The sequence below is a fragment of the Galleria mellonella genome, unplaced genomic scaffold, assembly GCF_026898425.1.
Source record: "Galleria mellonella isolate WM207_F2 unplaced genomic scaffold, CSIRO_AGI_GalMel_v1 utg113, whole genome shotgun sequence".
NCBI lineage: Eukaryota > Metazoa > Arthropoda > Insecta > Lepidoptera > Pyralidae > Galleria > Galleria mellonella.
This window is the reverse complement of record NW_026441975.1, coordinates 27,329-51,366: the sequence shown is the minus strand read 5'-3', so window position 1 is coordinate 51,366 and position 24,038 is coordinate 27,329. Positions and strand designations below refer to the sequence as shown.

The following is a 24,038-nucleotide window of genomic DNA, read 5'->3' as shown; positions in this document are numbered from 1 at the left end:
TAAATATCATCCATAAATCCTTACTAATAGTGTCTGAGAAAGTTTGTTTGTTACCTCTTGGCGCCTTAAGGGCTTAACCAATCGTTATTAAATTTGCTACATACATAATATATGGGATAACGAAGGATGTAAGCTATTATTTATCCCGGTCAATTGACATATCCGGGTCACGCGGACAAAGTCGTGGCTAAAAGCTAGCACATAATAAAAGTTTGTTATTCTAGAGCAGGGGTAGCCGACTTGACTAGATCCAAGATCTACTGTTTACTGATGAGACCCTGTACGATCTACCAATTACATACTTGTTCAAATCTCAAAATAAATAGCATAGTTTAGTATACAATTATGTAGAATCGTAGTATTTTATTTTATTAAGAGGGAAAATATAAAACTGAAAATTATTCTTAGTAACTACTTATTTATATTTAGTGTGAGCATTGCGTCTGAACATCTTTCGCTAGATTAGCGAAATATTATATTTTTGACTGTACTAATAGTCGCGATCGACCGGTTGGACACCCCTGTTCTAGGACATACGCCTGTATATAGAATACATTATTCTTATGTATACACATAGTATTCGCATCACGTTATTTTTTATTTAGATATATTTTATAAAACATAGTGAAATAAACACGCAATATTTTTCTTTAATTTCTAATTGGACACTAACATGCACTGTTCGCTCTATAAATCACAGGTCCACAAACTCATTTTGCTTATCATCTATTTTCATTACTCATCCCTATTTTTTTCTAGTGCTTTCTTTTCCTTCCTACTGAAATATACTAAAAGAAACGAAAAATATAAAGCAATAGTTCTTTTTTAATTTAATTTTTTAATTTGGATTTTAACAACGGATAAGAATCGTGGCGCAACGAAAACGTTATAAGATTTCTCTACCTATATTTCTTTTTGTTTTTTTATTAATTCCCACGAAAATATTCTTTAAATAAGATGTAGTTTATCAATTTACATGCATTTTTTTAATTCGTTATTTGATTTTATTTTTTTTTTTTTTTTTTTTTTTTTTTTTTTGGCATGCCACTTAGAACGGCAAACAAGCTGACGGCCCACCTGATGGAAAGTGGTTTTTATAGACATGAGCAGTACTATGGACATAACAGAGTATACTGTTTCGCCCATGATACTCCCCATGCGTTGCCACTTGAGGACTCAGGTGTTAAACCCAGTAAATTCACGCCATATCCCACCCTTCAAACCGAAACACAGTCATGCCAACACAACTGCTTCACGGTTGAAACACGAATGGGACAGAGGTACCCAAGCAATCGACTTTTGTACAAAGTCTCCCTCTGGTATTTGATGTCTTTATTATGATTTTTTTTGTTGCATTTAATACGATTTATTTCTCTAAACAAATACGGGAGGTAATAGAAGTAAATTCTCGTATTTATGTCAAATATATTTTGTAATTAGCGAAATAGGTATTTCTTTTTTGCTAACCAAAAACTTAATTATTTTCTCTGAGGCTACCGTCCCTGAAAGGCTTCAGTGCATAATGGGGTCTCATCGCCCACTTTGAGAAAGACTGTAAGCAGTATTTTTCATGCTGTGGTGAAGTAATAAATTAAAATGATACTTCCATACCCCTCATTTCACTATCACTCGACTGATAAAGGTATATTGTATGTTTATACGTAGCTTTGCCTATGTCTTAATTTGAATAAACCTTAATATTTGTATGTTAAGTTGGTATGTAGGTGTAACCTTTCTAAATGTCTTGTCTTTAAATTTACTATATTATATTTGGACTTGATACCTTTCATATTTTTCAGATATATACATTTTTAACGGTACATCCATGGTACGTGTCAGATATCTATAAAACATTTACAAATATGCATACTAGTATACTATTTTTTTACCCGACTATTGAATATGGGTAATGTTTTTGCGTGTATTTTATGTATTTGTTAAAGTATGTCCTCATTTTTGGTCTAACGTATAATCGTAAAATAAAATATCTTTGGTAGATTTTAACAATAAGTTATTGTTAAATTCAGATCAATGGTTCTAGCGGGAATGCTATAGGCTAACGATGTTATAAAATAAACAAAGCGACCATAAACTGTTTATAATTAATCTAAATTAATCTAACTTCTTCAAATCATCTTGTTAGTTATATTTTTATCTATCGAAGTATTGAGAACTACTGAGAATTTGATGTTATTTTGTCATATTAAAGGCATACACGAAAGGTAAACAACGCTCTACTTCCATCAAAGTATAATAGATAGAGTTGAACTGTATAACACAAGATCCGAGGAGAAGCAAGTAATGTATAATCTCTTATCATGCCTTTTATGAAGATCCTACATTGAACTATGTTCGCGGAAGGAAACTCTTCTTAAAATGCACTATACGCGGCCATTATGATTCTTGTTTGAATAGGATACGTGCTTAGATTGTGGATACGTTTTAGTAAAAACCTGTCAGTCAACCTTGTTTGTGGGGTAGCATTATTGAAAAATCTTTATAACAATATTTTAAATTATTTATACATTACTATAGGGAGATATCGAAGTCATTATCGGTACTCTTTTATCTTATCTATTTAGAGGCTTTTATTTTATTTATAAGGATATGTCAGCCCTATCATACCCTAATCTTACCAAGTAATTCAAATACTTAATACCTTAAATAAATAATAAATCATTGATATAAAAATTTAGCAATTAAAGATTTTGCCATTTCGGAATGTGGATTTGCGAGTATATTAAAAAAAAAATATCCTGTCTATTGAGACTATATTTCTGTATCAATTATCGGTTCTTAAAATTAAGAAAGTATCCATACTGTAGAATAATAAGTAATACATTTTTAGAAGCAAAAATGAAATAATATTTCGAGTCACTCATACTAACTTTTATTTTCTAGGCGCGCTATGGAAGTATGGTAGGCCCAAAATTTTTCATTTATCTATTTATATTTATATTTATTTATACCGGCTTAACCAATCATTGTGAAATTTTATGTGTTTAGTATTTGGGCATAAGTTATTTTGAATTTGAGTAAATAAATTACACTATAAAACTCACTTTAACTCTGGCTTCTTTGGTGCTTCACTCTTCTCCTCGGATTTGTCTTCTTTCTTCTGTTCTTTCTGGGTAGGTGATACAGGCGGTGTGTGCTCTTTGATGTCACCGTCAATATGAGACGGCGCGTATCCCGAATCATTATTTGTGTTGGGGTCCATCATTGGTATTGGTGACGCTAAATTAGCCATTATGCTGTGGAAATATTAATATTTAAGTAATAAAAAAAAATTATACGTCTAAATAATCTTTACTAATACGAGGTCTGTCCGGAAAGTTCGTATAAAAGTGTTCTGGAATGCGAGAAAGAGGAGTGGGGAGGCCAGGTAAGCGCAGGACCCCTTCCTTATGTCCCTAACAATGCTTCAGTTCTGGTCTGACCGCCGTGCGGTGCGAACTGGCTTGTCACGCCATCTGTGAAGTTACCTCTTAACGAAACCCCGTCGGCATGGAGCCCGCTTCCGTTGAAGAGCAGCGCGTCGTAATCAAGTTTCTCTCGAAACTCGGCAAGAATGGCCGTGAAATTTTTGCCGATCTCAGAACAGTTTATGGGGATGATGCTGTGAAGGAACCAACCGTCCACAAGTGGCTAAAAAGATTCAGAGAGGGCCGAGAAAGCGTTCAAGATGACCCACGTTCAGGACGTCCTTCCACTTCACATTCCGACGAAAACGTGGAAAGAATTCGAACTTGTGTTAATGGGGACCGTCGTTTAACGGTCAGACAGGTGGCTGAAGAGCTTAATTTGGGCAAAACCGTGGTCCACGAAATTCTAAGAAACGAACTTCAAATGAAAAAAATTTGCGCCAAGATCGTTCCGTGAGTTTTTGAGTAAAAATTCCATTACGGTGACCGAACACCCCCCTATTCGCCGGATTTGGCCCCGTGTGACTTCTTCTTGTTCCCAAAAACCAAATTGGTACTTCGGGGGCGGCATTTGGGGGACATAAATGAGATAAAAAAAGCTACGACGGGGCAGCTGAGAAACCTACAACCAGAGGACTTTCAAGGAGCCTTCTCACAGTGGAAACGTGGCACAAGTGCATTATGTCACAACAAGGGGATAAAATTGATTTACCTGAATAATTGTAAAATAAAATTTTTAAAAACTTTTATACGTACTTTCGACAAACCTCGTATTATAAACAAGGTATATATATATATATATATATATATATATATATATATATATATATATATATATATATATATATATATATATATATATATATATATATATATATATATATATATATATATATATAATATATGCTAAGTGACTGATTCATATATTAACAGCTGAATCCACAGAATGTAGAATGTTGAAATTTTGTAGATAGATATAGCATAGATGAACACTAAGAAAGAAATTTTGAAAAGCGTGGCAACCATTGGCAAATTTCCCCTTATAGGGAAGGGTTATGTTCAGCTGTATACAGTTAACGGCTAAAATGATGACGATAGTATGAAGAAGGACGTAGGCTACTATTTATTCCGGTCAATCGATATATTCCCATCTTGCGGGCGAAGTCGCGAATAAAAGCTAGTATGTATATATACATTCACTGATTAATCATAAAATCTCTAGGATCATAAAGTCTGCACACGTATGACTTTGGACAAAGGTGACGTGCTTATATTACATCTACTAAAAAGGGTTTTAGGTGTATTTATACAGGGAACAAGAGAGAATAAGCTTCTCGAAGGCGAAACTGCGTAGTTTCTTTCTACTTAGTCTCATAATTTCTAACGTAAATCTAATTTTATTGACTAGATTAACATAATTTTATTTTAATTATTATGGATCTGTTTATCTTTACGCCAGGGTCCTAACAAGAGTAAGCAGGGGGAAGAGATTGTTAGTATTGCAAACTACCAGTCCCATTGTTAGCAATATAAGATATATTGCTATCAGGTCGATCTCCCCTGGTGAATGAATACACCTGGAATTCAGCACAGTGGTTTATCGTGCTGAATTTCAGGTGTATTCATCACGGTGGGCTAACTGGCCTGCCTTTTCATTCTCACCTATCAACCCTCACTGGTGCCTTGCCAGCGTATACCGTCAGCGCAGGCGGGGCTACCATTTCATTGTCATCTATTAAATCAAGGGTAAGCAGGGCACAGGTTTGCCTATTAAAATGTTTATTATTTAGATCTCATCAGTTTAGTAGCAGTAACCTTCCATTTAAATAAGCTGTATACTAGCGCAGATGTTTTAGTCTTGTGATTAAACAGAAACCGGAAAGAAATTATAACTTTGAGACAAGAGTTTCCGTTTCCGTTTATGTAAGTTTAGACTCTAAATTGAAATCTTCTTTTTCAGTTTACAACGAAATAAAATAGCGTACCGTTTGAAACCTACGGAGCTTCATAAAATGAATGATAGAAATATACATACCATATATATCATCAGCATTTTTTATTAAGAACATAATTAGGATTTACAATAATATTTTATTGAACCTATATTGATTTGGTTTTATCACAATAGTATCATTATAAATTCTGTGCCGTCTTGTTGAGTCGTACTTATATACCACTGGGGTGGCAAACAAGTATACGGCTCACCTGATGATAAGTAGTTACCGTAGCCTATGAATGCCTGCAATACCAGAGGTATCATGCATTAGTTGCCGACCCTGAAGAAGCCTATTTACCCTTTTTATGAAGAACGCCATGCTGTAGTCTCTTGGAAAAACTTTGACAAGGAGCTTATTCCATAATTTGATCGTTCGTGAGAGGAAACATCACTAAAGACATGTTGTATGCCGTACATGTCCTACGACAATTCCTAAGTTGTAGAATTAAGCATTTATATATTTTAGTTGATCATATTTATAATTTTTTCATAAAATTACAGTCATTTTGTGATTTTTATTTATTGGCAGAACTGGAAGTTATATTCCATTTATCTTTTTATACATTTTTTTTATTTTTTATACATGTGTTTGGTATGATAAAGAAGGAGGACTGCAAAAAAGGAAATTTTAGCAAAATTGTCTATGGAAAATGGTATGGTTTATATAACATAGCACTAAGCATATTCACGATGTAATTAAAAATCTTGATACTTACAGACCAGTTTCCTCAACAACAGCTGCTAGCATGAACCTAGCAGATCTGGAGTTAACTAGTTCTTCCGCATAAGCCCCCATCTCTGTTCTATCGGAGCTGAAAAAAGAAAAGCTAAAAAGTACCTTGAGTTATTTTCCGATGTTAATTACATAGAACTAGGAAAAAGGCCTCGTCGTTTTTTTCGAACTCTGTAATTAATTATATATTTTGCCTTGCTAATATGACAATGATAAAGTTTGTTTATTTTTATCCAATATCCACAACTTTTTACGGTGCTCACGTAATATTTGGTACGAAGAAGGAACTAATTTGCTTTTTAAATGACTTATAAAGCAAATTGAATTCGTATAAGCATTTTTAAATAAGCAATTTTTTTGCTTTGTAATAAAAAACGACAGCTTCGATCATTAGAGAATTAATATGAGACTAACACGGAAGTAAACTTTACATTTTGCAGAAGGGGTAAATCCTTTGAGCGTTGGCACAAAGGTATCACGTAACATAATAAAAATAACTTTGAAATAAATAAATAAAAAAAAAATTGATGTCGCTTAACAATTTACCATGATTGATTGATAGGAATTAAAAATTGGGTTTTATATTTTAGTACACAGAGCAGGTAATCAGTACGTTATTAAGGGTCGGCATTGCTCTTATATTGACGAAATTAGAAGTGAATCTATGTAACTACTTAAAAGTATCAGCACAATAAAACAAATGAATACTTATAATGTAATACAACCATTTATAATATGATTCTGTCCTAAATATTCATATCTATAGGTGGTTATGGTAAAAGACCTATCTAATTTTATATAGCAAAATTTTCAAATTTAATAAACTAGTTATATTAGACATTATTCACTCGTTTATTTGCTCGAAGGGTTGCGAAGTTACGAATTTCTTTTTATATTTTAACACAAAATTTTAACTTGAAGTTAATGAACCCAGTTACATTTTGACTTGTCATAATAAAACCATTTTCACGGTGTGTTGCATTGTTTACTGCTTGTCACACGATTTCATCGACTTGATACAATCCATTGAGATTTTTGTGACCCAGAAAACCATATATTAACCAAACTGCTCTTTGTATTGTATACAAACCAAAATACCATATTTATATTATTGTTAGCGACTTATGACTACTTAATTGTTGAAGGTTAAAATTCCAAAAGTTCTTTATTCATAATTCAACCAAAGTGAAGAACAATTAGGTTCTCCTAATAGTTCTCCCGAAACGTTTTTTTTTAATTGTTGACCAACGCGTTGTGAACATTATAAATATACCACGTACGAAAGCACACATGCGCGCTACATGCCCGAATGCATGCAAAACGCACGCATGCATGCTCACACTCACACTGACATACATATTGCTGTAAAACGTGCTTGATTTTGGAACATATCAATTTAATAATGATATCGTTTTGTCTATATTTTGAGAATGTTTATGGAATTTTGAATATTTGAACAACAGACCCTTGTAAAATCAGAATTGGCTCGTATTTCCCGGGCCTAGTTGTATATATAGTGTTAATACTGAAACTTTCCTAATTTACCGAAGTTCTAGTTTCTGACATCCAATATAATTTTCGAGTCATATTTCCAAATTATTATAATAATATTGAATAGCTGAATTCCTTGGCTTTACCTGTATGAATTAGAATATAAAATACCCGGTATTTACTCTAATGGATTTGAATTAAATTTGATGATTTGATTCTACACATGCAAGCGAATATATTGATGGAATCGTTATTGCAAGCAAGATCCTGGGATGAGATAGTAATGTCCGATGTCTTATTTAACTAATGGAGTCACTAGCGATTGATGATTCCATTGATAGATAGTTTTCCATTTGTTTGTGTGCAGATCTTTGTTCATGTTTAAGTACAAACGTAACAAATAATCAAATATTACGGTCATCTTTACAAACTTTCACATTTATAATAGTAGTATAAAATTTTAATTTAATATTTAAAATTATGATACAAATATGGAAATATTTATTTATATTTTAAATTCATAATCTTATATCCGAAAATATTAAATAATAGAATAAAAAATGTCTACTTTCCAACAGATCTCTCTAAGATCTGTGATATCGATTTGTCAGAAAAATGTTTCAATCCATTATCTTTATTTATTTTCATTATTTTTATTTATAAAAAAATATGCCACAATATTCCACATAAAAACCACTCATCTTTGAAACCGTTTAACAGATTTTTAATTATTATGTCTATTGTTTGCTTTAACTTTTTTTATACAACTTGGAATAGTAAACAGTGTGACGGCTCACGTGATGGAAAGTGATAAACATCGCCTATAGACATGAACATAACCGAGTGTACTTTGCCGCTCATGATATCCTTTATGCGTTGCCGTTATTAAGGACTAAGGTATAATGTTTTTGTGTTCAGAGATAACTATAACTTGAGAGATAAGAAATATCTTATTCTGATAAAATCGGTAGATGGCGGTAGGGAGCAAAACAATGTTTGCCGGGTCAGCCGGTCTTTTGAAATCTTTAATTAGATAGTACTTACTTATCGTCATCCTCATCTTCATTGCTGCCTGACGCTGTATTAGTGGGTTTGTCGTCTTGTAGTGATCCATCTGCTAGCCGTTGCGTTTGGGCAACATTCTCTATGACCACTGCGGCAGTGCCACTTGACACAGCCGAAGTAATTACCGATGACGTTTTTTTTGCTACTCTTTGTTTCTTTGCTCTTTGCCGTATAGCCTGGAAAGAAGTACTATATATGAATGTTTCCAAATTCTTTAAGTTATTGGAATTAATACATAACTACTAGGTATATAGAGTAGCTGCAATTACGCCGTTAAAGAGTTTTCTTTTTTGGCATTATTTTATATTGAATATTTGATATACAATGGTACTTATATCTACAATTTTTTTAAATATAATGTGTTTTGCATCAATACAGATCATTATTACAGCAATTAAAGTAATCACAGACAGAGTTACAACGTAAAAACCCACTACGTTAGTTAGGAGTTTGCACAGCCTTTATATTAATAACATTAGAATATTACTTAAAATTATCCACAAAATAACATAAATGAATATTCATAGCGTTATATAACTATTTATATTGTTGTCCCAAATATTGACATCGATAGGCATCACAAAATACCTAGCTACTTTTTACTGTATATTTTTTATTAAAGTCTGTGAACCGGTATCATAGTTTTAAAATAAACAATTTATTGTTTGAAGTGATGTGAACCTGAACGGTATATAAAATAATATCCGAGGTCAGTAAACAAAAAAAAAATATTTTCAAATAGATTTAGCTTCGTAATAAACAGTTTTTTGCTATTCAAAGATAAACGGCATTTGGTGGTGCGTTTTCGCGGAGATGTCTTACGAGGTGACTAATTGAACTTAATGGTAAGGGAATGAGCAACAGCGTGCCTCTTAAAAAAACCAATAAAACTTAACTATTGTTGCCGACCAATCTGCCAAACGTGACAACTACTGGTTAACCTTTTAATAGGGAGAGTCCACACAGTTAATTGTTGATATAATGATGATATAATGTAGTGAAAATTTACAAGAAATAAAATAATTAAAATACATACTTTGTACCACAATCTGTAAGACCATTAAATCTAAGACCTATTAGCTTTCTTGAAGTGAACGCTTAGCTCAGATTTTACTTTATTAATTAATTATGTTCACAAGTGAGTTTCTCTAACTAGAATGTTAGAAGATACTTCCATTAATACCAAAGTTTATGAGCCTTCTGAAATTCTCAAGGCTATTAATTATTTACGTTAATGTAACCCACTTTGGCATTACATTGTCGAAATACAAATTATAATATAAATTATAATATGCTTACACCGTTACAGATTTTTATTCATATATCGAAATATAAAATAGATAGAGTACATATCTGATAATTTTCTAAAAGTATGATTGAATTAAAAGAAGCTAAATATTAAAAAGACAACATTTAAGGGTATGTAATTTAATAGTCGAGGGCTGGGCAGCAGTGCCCATCTTATAATATCATCAAAGCCTAACCACGATTGTCAACGTTTGTCAAGTGTGGCAACTACTGGCATAACCCCCCTTACGGTGAAGGCCTATATTCAGTATCAGATATGGTATGGTAACTATGTATTAAATTATTTTCACTTAGCGATGTTTGCCAACCCGCCTGCCAAGCATGGCGGCTATTGGCAAACCTCCCAAAGAGAGTCTTATGTTTAGCAGTGGACAGTTAATAGTTGATATGTTGATGCTGATTATTATTAATGTCGTAAACATATGAATCAATATTTTATATAATGAAAATCGGATTCACAAAAGTAAAATAAATGAGTCAGCGTACCTATAAATTTCTTCTTGAACGGGCAGAAAATTAATGGGGTCTAAATTATGATGAATGGGATGTTAAAATAAACCTATAGGAACATTATAAACATAAAAGTATAATCACGATGGTAATCCCGTGGGGATTTCAGAGGTATTGTTGTCTGTTAACGTTGCGGATTACCGTAACATTAAACTTGCTCGCATTTCGCTAAGCTAAGACAAGTTCAACATGACGAGAGAAGAGTCTATATCGCTTCATGTATTAAGGTAGTTAAAGTTTTAATTTTTTATGAACTTAGAATGCAAAACAAAGTGACGGCCCACCTGATGGAAAGCGGTAAACATCATTTATAGATAAGAACAGCATCGTAGATGTCACAGAATACTCTGTGATATCCATGGTACCCCTTATACGTTGTCATTATTGAGAAAGATTACGGTGATATGTTAAACTTGTTATACCATTATACAAATAATGGTCATAAATGAATGAGTAAAAATAATGTAGCGTTCTCAAACAAAGATATAATTCTATAAAATATATAGCAGAAAAAGAAGCATAATATAAAAAAAAGGAAAAAGATGACAATGGGCGGGTTTATGGCTGAATAGCAGTTACGTCCAGGCAAACATAGCAGCCAGAAATATAAATTAAGACAAAAATATTAGAACTCACAAACATCTCTTTGTGTCGGCATAGTAAACCACTTAAGCTTAAGGCTCTCGCGTAACAATTTTGAAAGAAATAACAAAACAAAATTCAATAACGTAAAAGCGATATGAAACCGTTTATTTCCACGCGATCGTCACACGCTGTTACTTGCAATATAACTAATATAGTTTTTTCGATATTTACGTAGTATTGGCGTTTCATCTTTTGTTATTAGCTGTCAATGACAGGTGCTTATATATTTTCTACGTTTCCGTAAAATACAATATATATATGCTCCCAAATGTAATCCAATAATAAGCAAAGATAGCCAGTTTTTGGCATTGTAGTGAACGTTGAATGTACGTTGTTTTTTTTTTTGATAGGTGAAAATGATATGGTAACCCCGCCTACGCTAACGGGATACGCTGGCGGAGCACCAGTGAAGGGTGATCGATGAGAATAAAAACAGGCCAGTTAGCCTATCATGATGAATTCATCAGGAATTAACCATGATAGTTTCCAGGGGGAACCGCGAGGAGGTCGGCCTGTTTGGGTATATTGCTAGCAATGGGATTCTCAGTCTCCATTACTAACAATCCCTTTCCCCCCGAATGTACGTTATTAGTCGACCATTTTTTTTATTATGATGAATATTATCCTAAAAACTAAGCATATTTTGAAATGAATATCATCTATGCTAATGTACTAAAGGCAAACACTAGTTCGCTCTTGCTTTAAATAAATTTAAAAAAGTTATTTAAATTGTGACTAAGTATTTGATTAGCACAGAAGTAACCTTAACGATTCTAAAAATATTATCATTGCAAGGTTTAGAATTATCGTAGCTATCTTATAATATATCCATAAAATGCAACGGAATGGAGAATAGTCTTCCCTTTTCAAGTTGCTTAAAATACTCGGAAATTTAAATTCTATTATTATTGTAAATACGACAGTTTATAAAGATATTTGGATATTTATTACTCAGTTTCGTTTAAACAGTTGAAAGAATTTAAACGAAAGACACTTGCACTGATGGATTGTATTACATTGATATATTTAATTTCATCTTTAACCGACTTCAAAAAAGGTAGTTCTCAATTCGATTGTATTTTTTATGTTTATTATCTCAAAATTCGGTCGTGTACCATAATCGGATTTAGTAATTTTTTTCTGGAAGTATATACTTTCAGTTTGGGTTTATAGAAATTTAGTCAAAATCGATTTCATAGTTTTATTTTTATATAAAAATGCCCGGTTCTGCCATGATAAACATTTGTAATCTATTTTTTCAGGCAGACTACCTGAAAGCAATTACCGTTGCCCATGAATACTTACAACACGAGAGGAGAGTAGCTTGTGTGTTGTCGGTCTTTTAAATTTTTGTAGGCACGTTTTTAAACTAATAATATTTAAAATTTACTTTCATATTTATATTAATAGTAAGGGTTACATTTGGATCAATTGCATCCTTTTATTACAAGGCTCGATGTAACGGCATGCGATTTTTCCTGCCTTAGATAAATGGATCTTGAAATCGGGGAATCGATTATTTATTATTACTTTCGTGGTCTGAATTCTCCCAGGAGTTGAATCCATTTGTAAATGAAGTCTATTGATTTTTATATTACACATTTTGCTTTATTATTATATGAAATAATATTTTTGCAGATATTCGAGAGCATTGTGGCTCAGTGGCTTATTATCTCGATTTTCAGAACACAAAGTGAGCGGTTTTCGAAGAATTGAAGGAAATTCGAATCAGGTCGATATTAAAATTTTTATATCTATTTAAATTTTTGTTTTGTTCTCGATAAATAGATAGAAATATTTTTATTCAAGTAAATTTAGATTTAAGCATTTTTGAACAGTCATTTTTTCATTATCGCCCATTCGGATCACAATTTCAGTAAAAAAAATTAGGCAAGAAACTCAGCTGCTGCTTTTTTAAAAAAGTTTAAGTATATAAATAATGAATTTGTATGAATATAAACTACTAAGCAGTATCAGATCATATATATGACATATATCGAGTAATGTAAAAAACTGTTAATATATATCGAGTAATATAAAAAATTGTTAATAAACAACGTTAATCTGAGTAATGACGATAAGTTCACACCCTATTACATTAGTTTATAAAATGCTGGGCGAAATGTCAGCATGTGAAATGTTGCATTCACCATAATTGAAGTTACCGCAATCATAGTCGGTAATGTTTGAAAAAAAATATTGTGATATTCTATGCCGTATGATGCCGGCATAGAATGGGCTACGTCTTCCATTTCCGTGGATGTCGTATGAGGCGACTAAAGGAAATTAATGCTCGAGGGATAGGCAGCAGTGTCCGTTTTAAAACATCACTAAAGCCTAACTACGGTTGCCAACTCGCATGCCAAGCGTGGTAACTACTAGCCAAACCTCCCATATGGGAAGGCTATATTCAGCAGTGGGCAGTTAACAGCTGATATTATTCCATTAGTGATAAAAGCCTTGTGAATATTTTATTTTTGATTTATTTAAAAAATTTGAGCTTTTTCGATTAGTCTGTTAAAAGTCATTATATCATGGTAATATTCAAGTATATATTGATCAAATATAAATAATATAGACTTTTCCGTCACAAAGCCACAAGTAATGGTCTTAAGCAGACATAGCATTCTTCTTGAGAATATTAAAAACTTTTTACTCGTAGTTAGTTCTTTTTACTCTTATAATTTCCTTTGGCTGAGGATTGTCTGGAACAGATTGCTTTTAAACGTTAAGACTCTGCCGGTTACACTTCCACTATAGTGTAGATAAAATTAAATAATGCATAGTACATGCATTGTACAAACAGGAAATATTCCATTTACCTAAGGTTTTACATAGAATAATTAAAATCTTTTCTATTATAATTTATTTATAATTCTAGTCTTATTATAGTAATTTTTATATCATATTCTGTGCAAAATCCTCAGAAATATTTGAAATCTGAAAGTAAGTTTGTTTGCTCAACTGATTGTTATGAAATTGGGTACAATTGAATTGTATGGGATAAAGGAAGTATATGCTACTTTTTATTTCAGTTAGTTAATATAGTATTAAATAAAAATACTAACTCTAAAAATGATATGTGAGTTTTTATAATTTACATTTATAAGATAATGTGATTTGGTATGATATGAAGTAATTTTACTAACTCAAGAAAATTATAACCAAGAGATATTTGTACATGACAGATATTTAAGAAAAATTAATATAATGGGAGAGACGCGATTAATAACATCAACAGACGTCAAAAAAGTTTTTTAAAAATTTTGTCTGTCTATATGACTGTTTCGGTATAACGCGAAAATTACAGCACTAAATTTGATTAAGAAAGCACTTGTGACAACCGCATGTTCTCATAGTTAGATTCCTAAACGTTGACTTTCAAATTTGGTGTGTTTTATTTCGAAGCACCATCTAGAAGTAGTCTACTTCACTAGTTTTCCTACTCCTGAAACTTGTACGAAGTAGCGGGTAAAATAACCATTGCATGATGTAATTTTGAAGAGATACAGTAATGCTATTCAATACTTACCTTAAAAATATTATAATACAGGAACATCATTATAATACAAGGAATGTAGAAGGATCCCAGAGATGAATATATTACATAGTTTGTATTATTGAATAGACATTGATTGGGGCTTCTGTCTGGAGTGTTATTGAGGCCAAGCACGATTGGGGATCCTATGGCCCCAGACACCAGCCATGCCACTATGATCATCAGCCAAACGCGCCCGCTGCTTTTGTGTTTTGCGTATTTAATTGGTTGGGTGACAGCTATGTATCTGTGAACAACATAAATAATATAAAGATATAATTTTCACGGTTAGGATTAAAAAAAATCAAATGACATTTATTTTGATTAAAAAAAATCATATGAAAAATGTACTGAATCTTTTAATTCACAGTGTGTTTTGCTAGTAGCTGTCACACTTGGTAGGCGAGTTGGCAACTACAGTTAGGCTTTGGCGATGTTTTAAGAAGGACGTTGTTTCCTATCCCTTGACCATTAAGCTCCCTTTGTAGCCTCTTACAACACCCATGTGAATGGAAGGGGTGGTCTATGCCGGGTCCACACGGCATTTTATATTCCAAAACACAGTATTTACTACTATTAATTTTTATGAGTCTCATATTCATTTACATTGTTTTTCATCGGTGTGGGTGTGCGTATATATGAGTGCTGCATGTGCGCGTGTGTGTACGCGGCATGACGAATGGGCACGTGTAGTGCGTGAGTGCGTACATGCATGCGTGCGTGCGTACGTACATGTGTGTGTGTGTGTGTGTGTGTGTGTGTGTGTTTACGATTGAAATTGTCCTTTTTAATTGTCATCTATAGATATGAACAGTATTATGGAAAACTCAATGTATTGTGATGGTCATACATGACCATCACAATACATTGTGATTATATTACAATATAATTAATGTTATTAACACCGCAATAAAAGTAAACTAATTTTTGCAACATTATTATCAAAGAATTATGAAATAATATGTTTATTTACATTTTCTTCGAACCCATTCAGTCGTTTAAGCGTAATTGAAATTTAAATATTGAAATATCTTTATAAAACTTTACATAAGCACAGGAGAAATGATGTTTTGTGTAGCTGCAAGGTAGTCTGTGGTCTCAAGAATATAGTTGTCCAGCTAATAAAAAAGCTTTTACCTGTCAACAGATATAGCGACCAGATTGAATATACTAGAAGTTGAGCAGGTAACATCCATCGCTATGTAGCAGTCGCAGACGACAGCTGGCAATCCCCACACACCGTTGAACTATGGACAGATAATAAAAAAAAAAAAATTAAAAACACGACAACCGTGTCAAAAGCTTTTTTACTTTTGAAAATGGCATCGTACAGCCGCCATATTGACTAAAAACACTTATAGCTAGTGTCATTTGATATGATATAAGGATTCAAAATTGGCTCTATACGTCCAAATCTGTAGAGACATTTTGAAATTACAGTGTAATCACGAAACTTACATATAATTTAAAACATTATAATTATTTTTTGGGTATTCGTTTAAAAGTGTGGTTAATGATTTTTTAACAGAATGAAAATAAAGTAGTAATCTTATATTCGCTGTTGTTTTACGCTGGTTGAGAAATAATAGATGAGGTTTCAACAGGAGTTAATCATAACGGTTCCCAGACCACGTGGAGGTCGATCTGACAGAGTATATTGCTAATTTCCATTATCATAGATTATGCACTTATTTAATTAGATTAGGTGAGTTTTACAGTTTCTCAATATGCCCACCTAGGAATTGCTGACCTACTGAACATAAACCTTCCCCATAAGAATTGATAATAGTAATCTAATATTAGTACTATTTCCAACAATTTTTTTCTTCATAGAAGATGCAATTTTGTGTTTGAAATCGAATAGTATATAAAAATATTAATAATAAAACTTTATTTATTAAGAATACAGTCTGAAAGAAAGAGATGCGATACCTTCATTAAAACAGACGGTTGACAATTTTATGAATAGGAAGGCTTAAGATGGTATGTAGTTTGAAATGTTTCATCGCGTGGAAGCGAGCTTAATTTAATGAAAAGAAAAATAGTAATTGTACTTATTGAAAAAAGAATATTAATTCTATTCTTATAATTGAATGTGAAGAGGATGTGATGAAATTATATTTTTAATTATTTATTTTTACTGCTGATAAAAAATGAAGTTTGGTTTAAATGGTTAGCGTGGACTCTTCTTTATAGTGTAATGTTACAGATTGCTATTACTAACAGTGTAATATAATATAATATATATAATATATAATATAATATGTCATGCAAATAGTATAGTGAATTTAATGTGACTAACTTAATATAGGTCAACACAGGAAATAATACCACAAATTGCAATGTTCAATGCAACAGCTTTCTCAGCACATGACCTTGTCTTCGCATCATATAAATTAAGACCTCCAAAACGTAAATATAGGGTTATGATGTTGCGCAACTATAAGACTGTTGATGTCGTTTCGCTTCGGAACGATGTCGCTGGTGCGGATTGGGCTGCGGTGGAGGCTGCGGCAGATATTGATTCCAAAGTGGAAGTGTTCAACTCAATTTTGTTGACAATCTATGATAAGCATGCCCCACTTCGACCAGTTCGGGTAAGACATCTACCTGCACCCTGGTTAACAGACGACTTGAAAAAAATTATGGCACTTAGGGATAGAGCTAAAATACGTTTGCGACATCATCCTTCCGAGGTAGAGCGTGATAGATACGTGCAGTTGCGTAACAAGTGCAGCAAACTATGTAGGGCTGCTAGACGAAAGTATGTTCATTCGGGAATTGAGAACTGTCCACCGAATAAACTGTGGAAGTTCTTGAAAGGTTTGGGTGTGGGCAAACAGCAACACACAATAGGTCGTAACCTGGACTTGAATGCGATTAACAAACATTTTAGTACCTCACCTATCTACTATGATCCTGCAACCAAACAGTCTACACTAGCACAGATAGCCGGTAGTTGTAGTGTATGTTCCGATGCAGACTTATTTGAGTTGGGAGCTATATTATCACAAGAGGTAATAGACATTTTGAATTCTATCAAATCTAAGGCAGTGGGCAATGATAATATCAGTCTGGATATGTTGGATCCTATCAAGGATCTTATAGCACATATATTAGCCGTCATTATAAACTTTTCTCTTTCTACTGGTACTTTTCCCACATCCTGGAAACTGGCGCATGTTATTCCTCTCCCTAAAAAATCCAATCCGTCTACTTTCTCGGAATACCGACCTATCTCAATCCTTCCCGTACTTTCAAAGGTATTGGAACATTTTGTTCATCGACGCCTTACTAAATATCTTTATCGTAATGATCTCTTGAGTCAGTATCAGTCTGGTTTTCGTACCGGTCATAGCACGGTTACTGCACTGCTAAAAATTACTGAGGATATTCGACTTAATATTGACAAAAAGAATATTTTAATATTAGTGCTACTTGATTTTACCAGTGCTTTTAATACTGTGGACTTTGATGTACTTCTCGGCATTCTCTCCAAATTTAGATTCTCATCATTGGCTCTGGCATGGTTCCGATCATATCTTTCTGGCCGGCGCCAATTGGTACGTGTGGATGACTGTTGTTCTGACTGGTGCGTGATTAATGCAGGTGTCCCTCAGGGTGGAGTTCTTTCGCCTGTACTTTTCTCAATTTTCATCAACGGAATTACGTCTGCTCTCCTCTCTTCATTTCATTTGTATGCAGACGACATGCAATTATATACTGCTGCTCCCATCTACAACCTTACTAATGCTGTAGATGTAATTAATAATGATTTGAACGTAATTGCTAAGTGGACGAAGGATTTTGGGCTTTTAGTTAACGCAGATAAATCTCAAGCGGTCATTATGGGTAGTTCTCATTTTATTGCTAAACTTCGGTATTTAACAGTTCCCAACGTTATTTATGACGGAAAAATAATCCCATATTCCACTACTGTTAAAAATTTGGGAATTGTTATAGACCAGACACTGTCATGGGGTCCTCATATAGGTGAAGTAAGTCGAAAAATCCACGCATCACTACATTCCTTAAAGCGCCTGCAGAACTTCCTCCCTTTAGGAACTAGACTTTTACTGGCTCAATCTCTTCTTCTTCCTCTTCTAGACTATGCTGATGTTGCCTACCTAGATCCCACACAGGAGCTTGTTGATAAACTTGAGCGACTGCAAAATCAATGTATTAGATACATCTATAACCTTCGAAAGTATGACCACATATCTAGTTATCGCAGTCAACTCAAATGGCTTCCTATCAGGCTACGGAGAAATGTCCACATTCTTACTCTTCTTTTCAATATCCTTTTTAATCCAACATGTCCACATTACCTTCAGGAAAGATTCAAATTTCGCGAAATTGATGTTCGCCTGAGATGCAGTAATGACTTCATTATAGATTTGCCTTGTTTTAATACTCAAAGCTATGTGTCATTTACTGTACATGCTGCACGTCTCTGGAATTCACTAATATTAAAGATGGCATATCTTTTAAAGCAGGTATCATAAAATTTTATTTTGAAAATCCCTCTTCATTGAGCCAATTGTGAATATATGTATTTATTATGTATACATGTATGTGTATGTAGGAGTGTATATATGTATGTGTATGTATGTATATATATATGTATATGTATGTGTGTATATGTGTATATATGTATGTGTATGTGTATAAGTTTTTATTTATTAATGTTATATTATTATTAATTTACTTTTATTATTTACATATGTAGGTATATAGAGCTGTTTTTATTGTGTTATATATTCAATTTTTTTTTTTTTTTACTGGGTATTATTTAGTTTATCTTTAATTGTACGGTTATTACCCTTATACATTCTACAGTTTTCTTTCAGCTTCTCAAAGGTTGACTGTAAGAGATCCCTTTATGGGATAAGTCCGCCATTGTATACTAAATCATTTACTAGTATTTAATTTGACTTATGTACAATAAAGATTTTTACAATACAATACAAATTGTAAAACGAATTATAGAAATCAACATCTAATATATTTTATATGAAAAAACAGGTGAATTGAGAAATACTTCACAATTTAAAGATGGTGTTTAATTTATTTGCAATTTTTGTAAATAAACAAACACTTTGCAAAACATTTAGACATATTTTGGGGTTTCGCCTATGTGGAGTGGTATATAAAGTATCTTATGCACCTATTAAGTTAGGTATGACTTATCCCTTTATCAAATTTCATTCAAATCCGTTCAGTAGTTTTTACATGAAAGAGTAACAGATATCCATCCATAGGATTGTAGAAAAGAGTAAAATAGTGGTTGAGAAAATAATTACAAAATGTTATAATTCGGCAGAGGTATGAATGTAAATAAAAACCTGTGAATTTCTTGGTGCGTGCACTCAATGCTTGTAATGTCTATGGGTGACGATTGCGTCCAGAAGTGTTAATTTGTGAAAGAGAGAGTTAAGCGGTATTAAATTAAAATGCTCTTCAGAACGTCGGGTTATATCTAGAAAATAAATTTAAAAATGTTTAAAAAATTAAAAAACTTTAAAATTTACTGTCACCTGAATACCCTTGCGCAGCGTATGCGTTTAATTTTAAAAAAGATTCAGCCATGTTTCAGCGTAAGTTTTCAATTTATCTTCAAACGCAGTACCACAAGCGGTTAGTTACATTATAACATAGTAGATGGCGTCTATGTCAGGTATAATGACGTTATAAAAGACTTGACGTCATGGAAAATATGTTTCTTCATTTTTGCTATATTCTTACGTCGAAAGTTTATATTTTTCAATGTAACATGAGATATTTTTTCTTTTAATAATAAGCTTTTCTGTAGATAGAGTTTCTCTGAGTAGATGTTTATTTCTTGAACCACTAGAGAAAGGGGTCCGTTTATTAACTTACTTATGACAACCTTAAATACTACTTGATTATGGTTCAAAAAGAGAAGTTAATGTTAAATTACATTTCATAAATAGCCTTTAATGCTGTGCGTTTAATGTTTTTCTAAGGGATGAAAATAGAATTGTTACCCCGCCTGCGCTAACGGTGTATGCTGATTGGATATAAAAGAGTGATGATAAGTGATGATAAATGTCAGTTGTTTTAAGGTGACGAATTCATCAAGAAGTATGGTTACCAGGAGAGACCAAGAGGAGGTTGAAAGGTCTTCCCATATCAAGTCTTGCTGTCTATACATCAGGTATAGTAATTCAAACATTAACCTATCGTGCATTAACCCTTTGTATAATGAAACTAACCCCGCGGCTTGGCTCATAGTTATATCATCATATCAGCCCTTAACTGTCCACTGCTTACTATAAGCCTTCCCCAGAAGGAGAGTTTTGCCAGTAGTTGCCACGCTTGGCAAGCGGGTTGCCAACCGCAGTTAGGCTATTAGTGATGTTTTAAAATGGACGTTGCTGCTCATCCCTTGTTTTCCCTTAATCGCCTTTTACAAAGGAGAAAGGAAGGGGTGGCCAATTCTATGCCGAACCGACATGGCAAGTACCGTACCGTAGTCGTGTAGTGATATTGAATAGCCTATAAATTTTTTCAAGAAATGACCTATTAAATGCTAAAAGAATTTTTTCATATCCGAGTAATAGTTTTGAGAGGTAGTTTTAGATAAAAGGGCATTTAAACTATCAAACACTTTCTCTTTTTTATATTAGTATAGATTGAAGTTTTGCATGTAACTTTAATATAGGGAAATTAAATGGATTGCTTAGTTTACACAAAGATCATAAAGTCGGTTAGATATATTTAGTTTAATAATTTTATAAAGATATAGAATATTTTTATATATATAAAATATTTTTGTACATAATATTATGGTGGTTTTTGAATATTGGTAATATAAGTAAACATGTTTTCTTTTATGTCGTACATAAAAAAAAAACAAAAAATATTTAATTTCGAGCAAATATTTCTAAGCGGGTGTTGGGTGTTTTGTTTACGTCGTCTGAAGTATGTTAAAAGCGAAAAATGAATACCTGCACGTTGTTTGTTTATGTGTGCAGAAATATTTGGAAAAGATATGTGGATTGGAAGCCATTCGTAGAATTTATGTATCAAAGAGCAGTCGCTTTTTGAGTGCCGAACGGTTAAAGGGCTTCGAGCAGCGGTCTATTAATTTGCCTAAGGAGGACTTGTTTAAAGGTGAAACACGTGTCGTAAAACATGCGTAGACGAAGTGGTAATTGGAGATTTATAGATAGTATGGAAGGTTGTAAAACTTCTGATAATAATAACAATAGTAGTCAATCTTCGAGTGTAGACAGTCGCACATACATATATAAAAGGCAGCGGAATTAAACAAAATTATTGGAATCAACTAACCAGTGATATGGACTTCCGCAAGATAATACCTGGTTCAGTAAAACAGTTTAATAATTATTATGAATAGTTAATATTTTAATTTACTTATTACGGGACGTCAATACGTTCCCTTTATACGGATGCACATGTGATTTTTAATTATATATTAGTACCACTTATTGAATCCAAACTGGAAAGAAGCAAATACAATTTTTTTTTATTGAAATCGGCATTTTTTAATAAATAATCATTCAGAAATAGTAAGAATTGATTTAGAACATTAATAATGCGATGCCATATAGAAAAGTGCTCTTAAGTGACATCCGAACATGTTTGCAAACTACTATATTTATAATATAAGTAGGAAGTAGGATATCCTCTCCTCAAATTATCTTACTTGTAGGACGGACATCGTTTACTATCAACGATTCTATAAGTCTGATAACTAAGTTTGCTTAATTATATTAGAGTATCGCTCTGACGTTGTTCGTAATTACTCTATAATGTTCGGGCGCAAAGATGAGGTCCCTTCATAACTTCGGTCTCCAGACGATGCGACTGTTGAGTGTATTCTCTTAAATATTCATAATGAATAGAGATTTAGCGCTTGCACTAAATATAATTTATGCCATATGGCTTAATGAAAATAGCGATCTTTAAAGAATTAACCAGCTATAACTCCTAATTAATGCGGATAAAATTTCTCAAGACTCGCAAAAAACATCTTAATTGCATACGTATTGCAAATTCGATGCATTAAAAGTATCTCTATTAATCAATTTATTGAATTGTGTATAGAAGATTAATACTAAAAACAAATTGGTTCAGATCTTGATTGTTACACTAATTTATTTATTTAAACTTTAATGCACAGTGAAACTATGTATATGTATATGGCGGACTTAATACCGGATAGTGTTCTCTACCAGGCAACCATTGGGCAAATCGAGAAGTAAGTAGGCGGTGCATTATTGAATGGAAGGAATATAACTAATAGAACTAATGTATAAATTATTTCTTTTTGTGTAATACTAAAGTTAATTAGTAGTTAACCGTCGATTTAGTGATTAAAATTACACATGAAGTTCTTTATTTTGTGTATTACATTGATAAGTTAAGGCTATGTATGTTGTGTATACATTTACATAAGTACACATTTTTTTATTTGTATATTGGCAGAAACTGTCAACAACAGGTTATTAAATAAAATTTTTAATTATCGATGTCGCTATGCCAACCATCGTCTGGAGTAAATGTTCCGCGACCGTGTTTTTGTAGCACGAGCGAGTGTTTTTAGAGCATTCTACAAAATTGTTTAAGCAGCGAATGGATGCTCTTAGCTCGTTTACACTAAACAAAAGTTGGAAGTGTTAAGGAAAAATGAACGGTCGATCGTTTGGTACACCAAACTGTAGAGCCATAATTCCACCTGGGAAAGAATGAGCTTTCACTGGTAAATAGACAAAATTTCTCTTTGTGTAAGCCATGTACTTGTATAAAATGTATACGTTGTAGGAGGCAATTTATATTATGACCAAACAAATATATAGGCCGAGGGTTGTCTCTCGTTGCTTTTAGAAGACTTAATAAAAGAAATTTTGTCTGCAGACAAAATGTCGCACGTTTGCGCGGTACTTTAGTATAGCTCCAATTATTCTAGACTATTTGTGGCCTAGTATAGAGTATATTACCTAAACGACCACCTTGAACGTAACACATTATTAGTAAACGAACCCTAAATAAGTTTATCTCTATGGATATGAAATTGTGAAACCATTTCGGTCAGACACACACAAAGTAACGTTAGATGTTGTTTAAAGAGGGTAACTTGAGGATTCACCACATTACCTGCCTTATTTCCACTTGAGTTCCATTTTATTTACGTATGTGGGTAACGGAGGTAAAATGTTAATATAGGCCGATGATATGCTAATCGAGTTATGACTGCTTAAGGTGTAATGGCGCTTAAAAATCGTAGCAAGGATTCGAAGAAATTGCGAGATATGAGGGAGATGCACAGAAAGTACGGAA

General features: G+C 32.9%; 1 protein-coding gene across 3 annotated transcripts in view; it reads right to left on the bottom strand.

Annotated features, from left to right (window-relative positions):
- The window catches only part of LOC113519115 (dopamine D2-like receptor), a 54,165-nt gene that overhangs the window by 5,354 nt on the left and 24,773 nt on the right, over window positions 1–24,038 (bottom strand). Inside the window, exons 3-7 of one of the 3 annotated variants that reach the window (XM_052893273.1) lie at window positions 15,849–15,958; window positions 14,706–14,958; window positions 8,690–8,886; window positions 6,138–6,248; window positions 3,063–3,254 (exon numbers count right to left, since the gene is read on the bottom strand). In XM_052893273.1, the coding sequence (XP_052749233.1) occupies window positions 3,063–3,254; window positions 6,138–6,248; window positions 8,690–8,886; window positions 14,706–14,958; window positions 15,849–15,958 (863 nt within the window). The remainder of the gene's footprint in view (window positions 1–3,062; window positions 3,255–6,137; window positions 6,249–8,689; window positions 8,887–14,705; window positions 14,959–15,848; window positions 15,959–24,038) is intronic. The other 2 variants (XM_052893279.1, XM_052893282.1) reach the window with 2 other exon arrangements.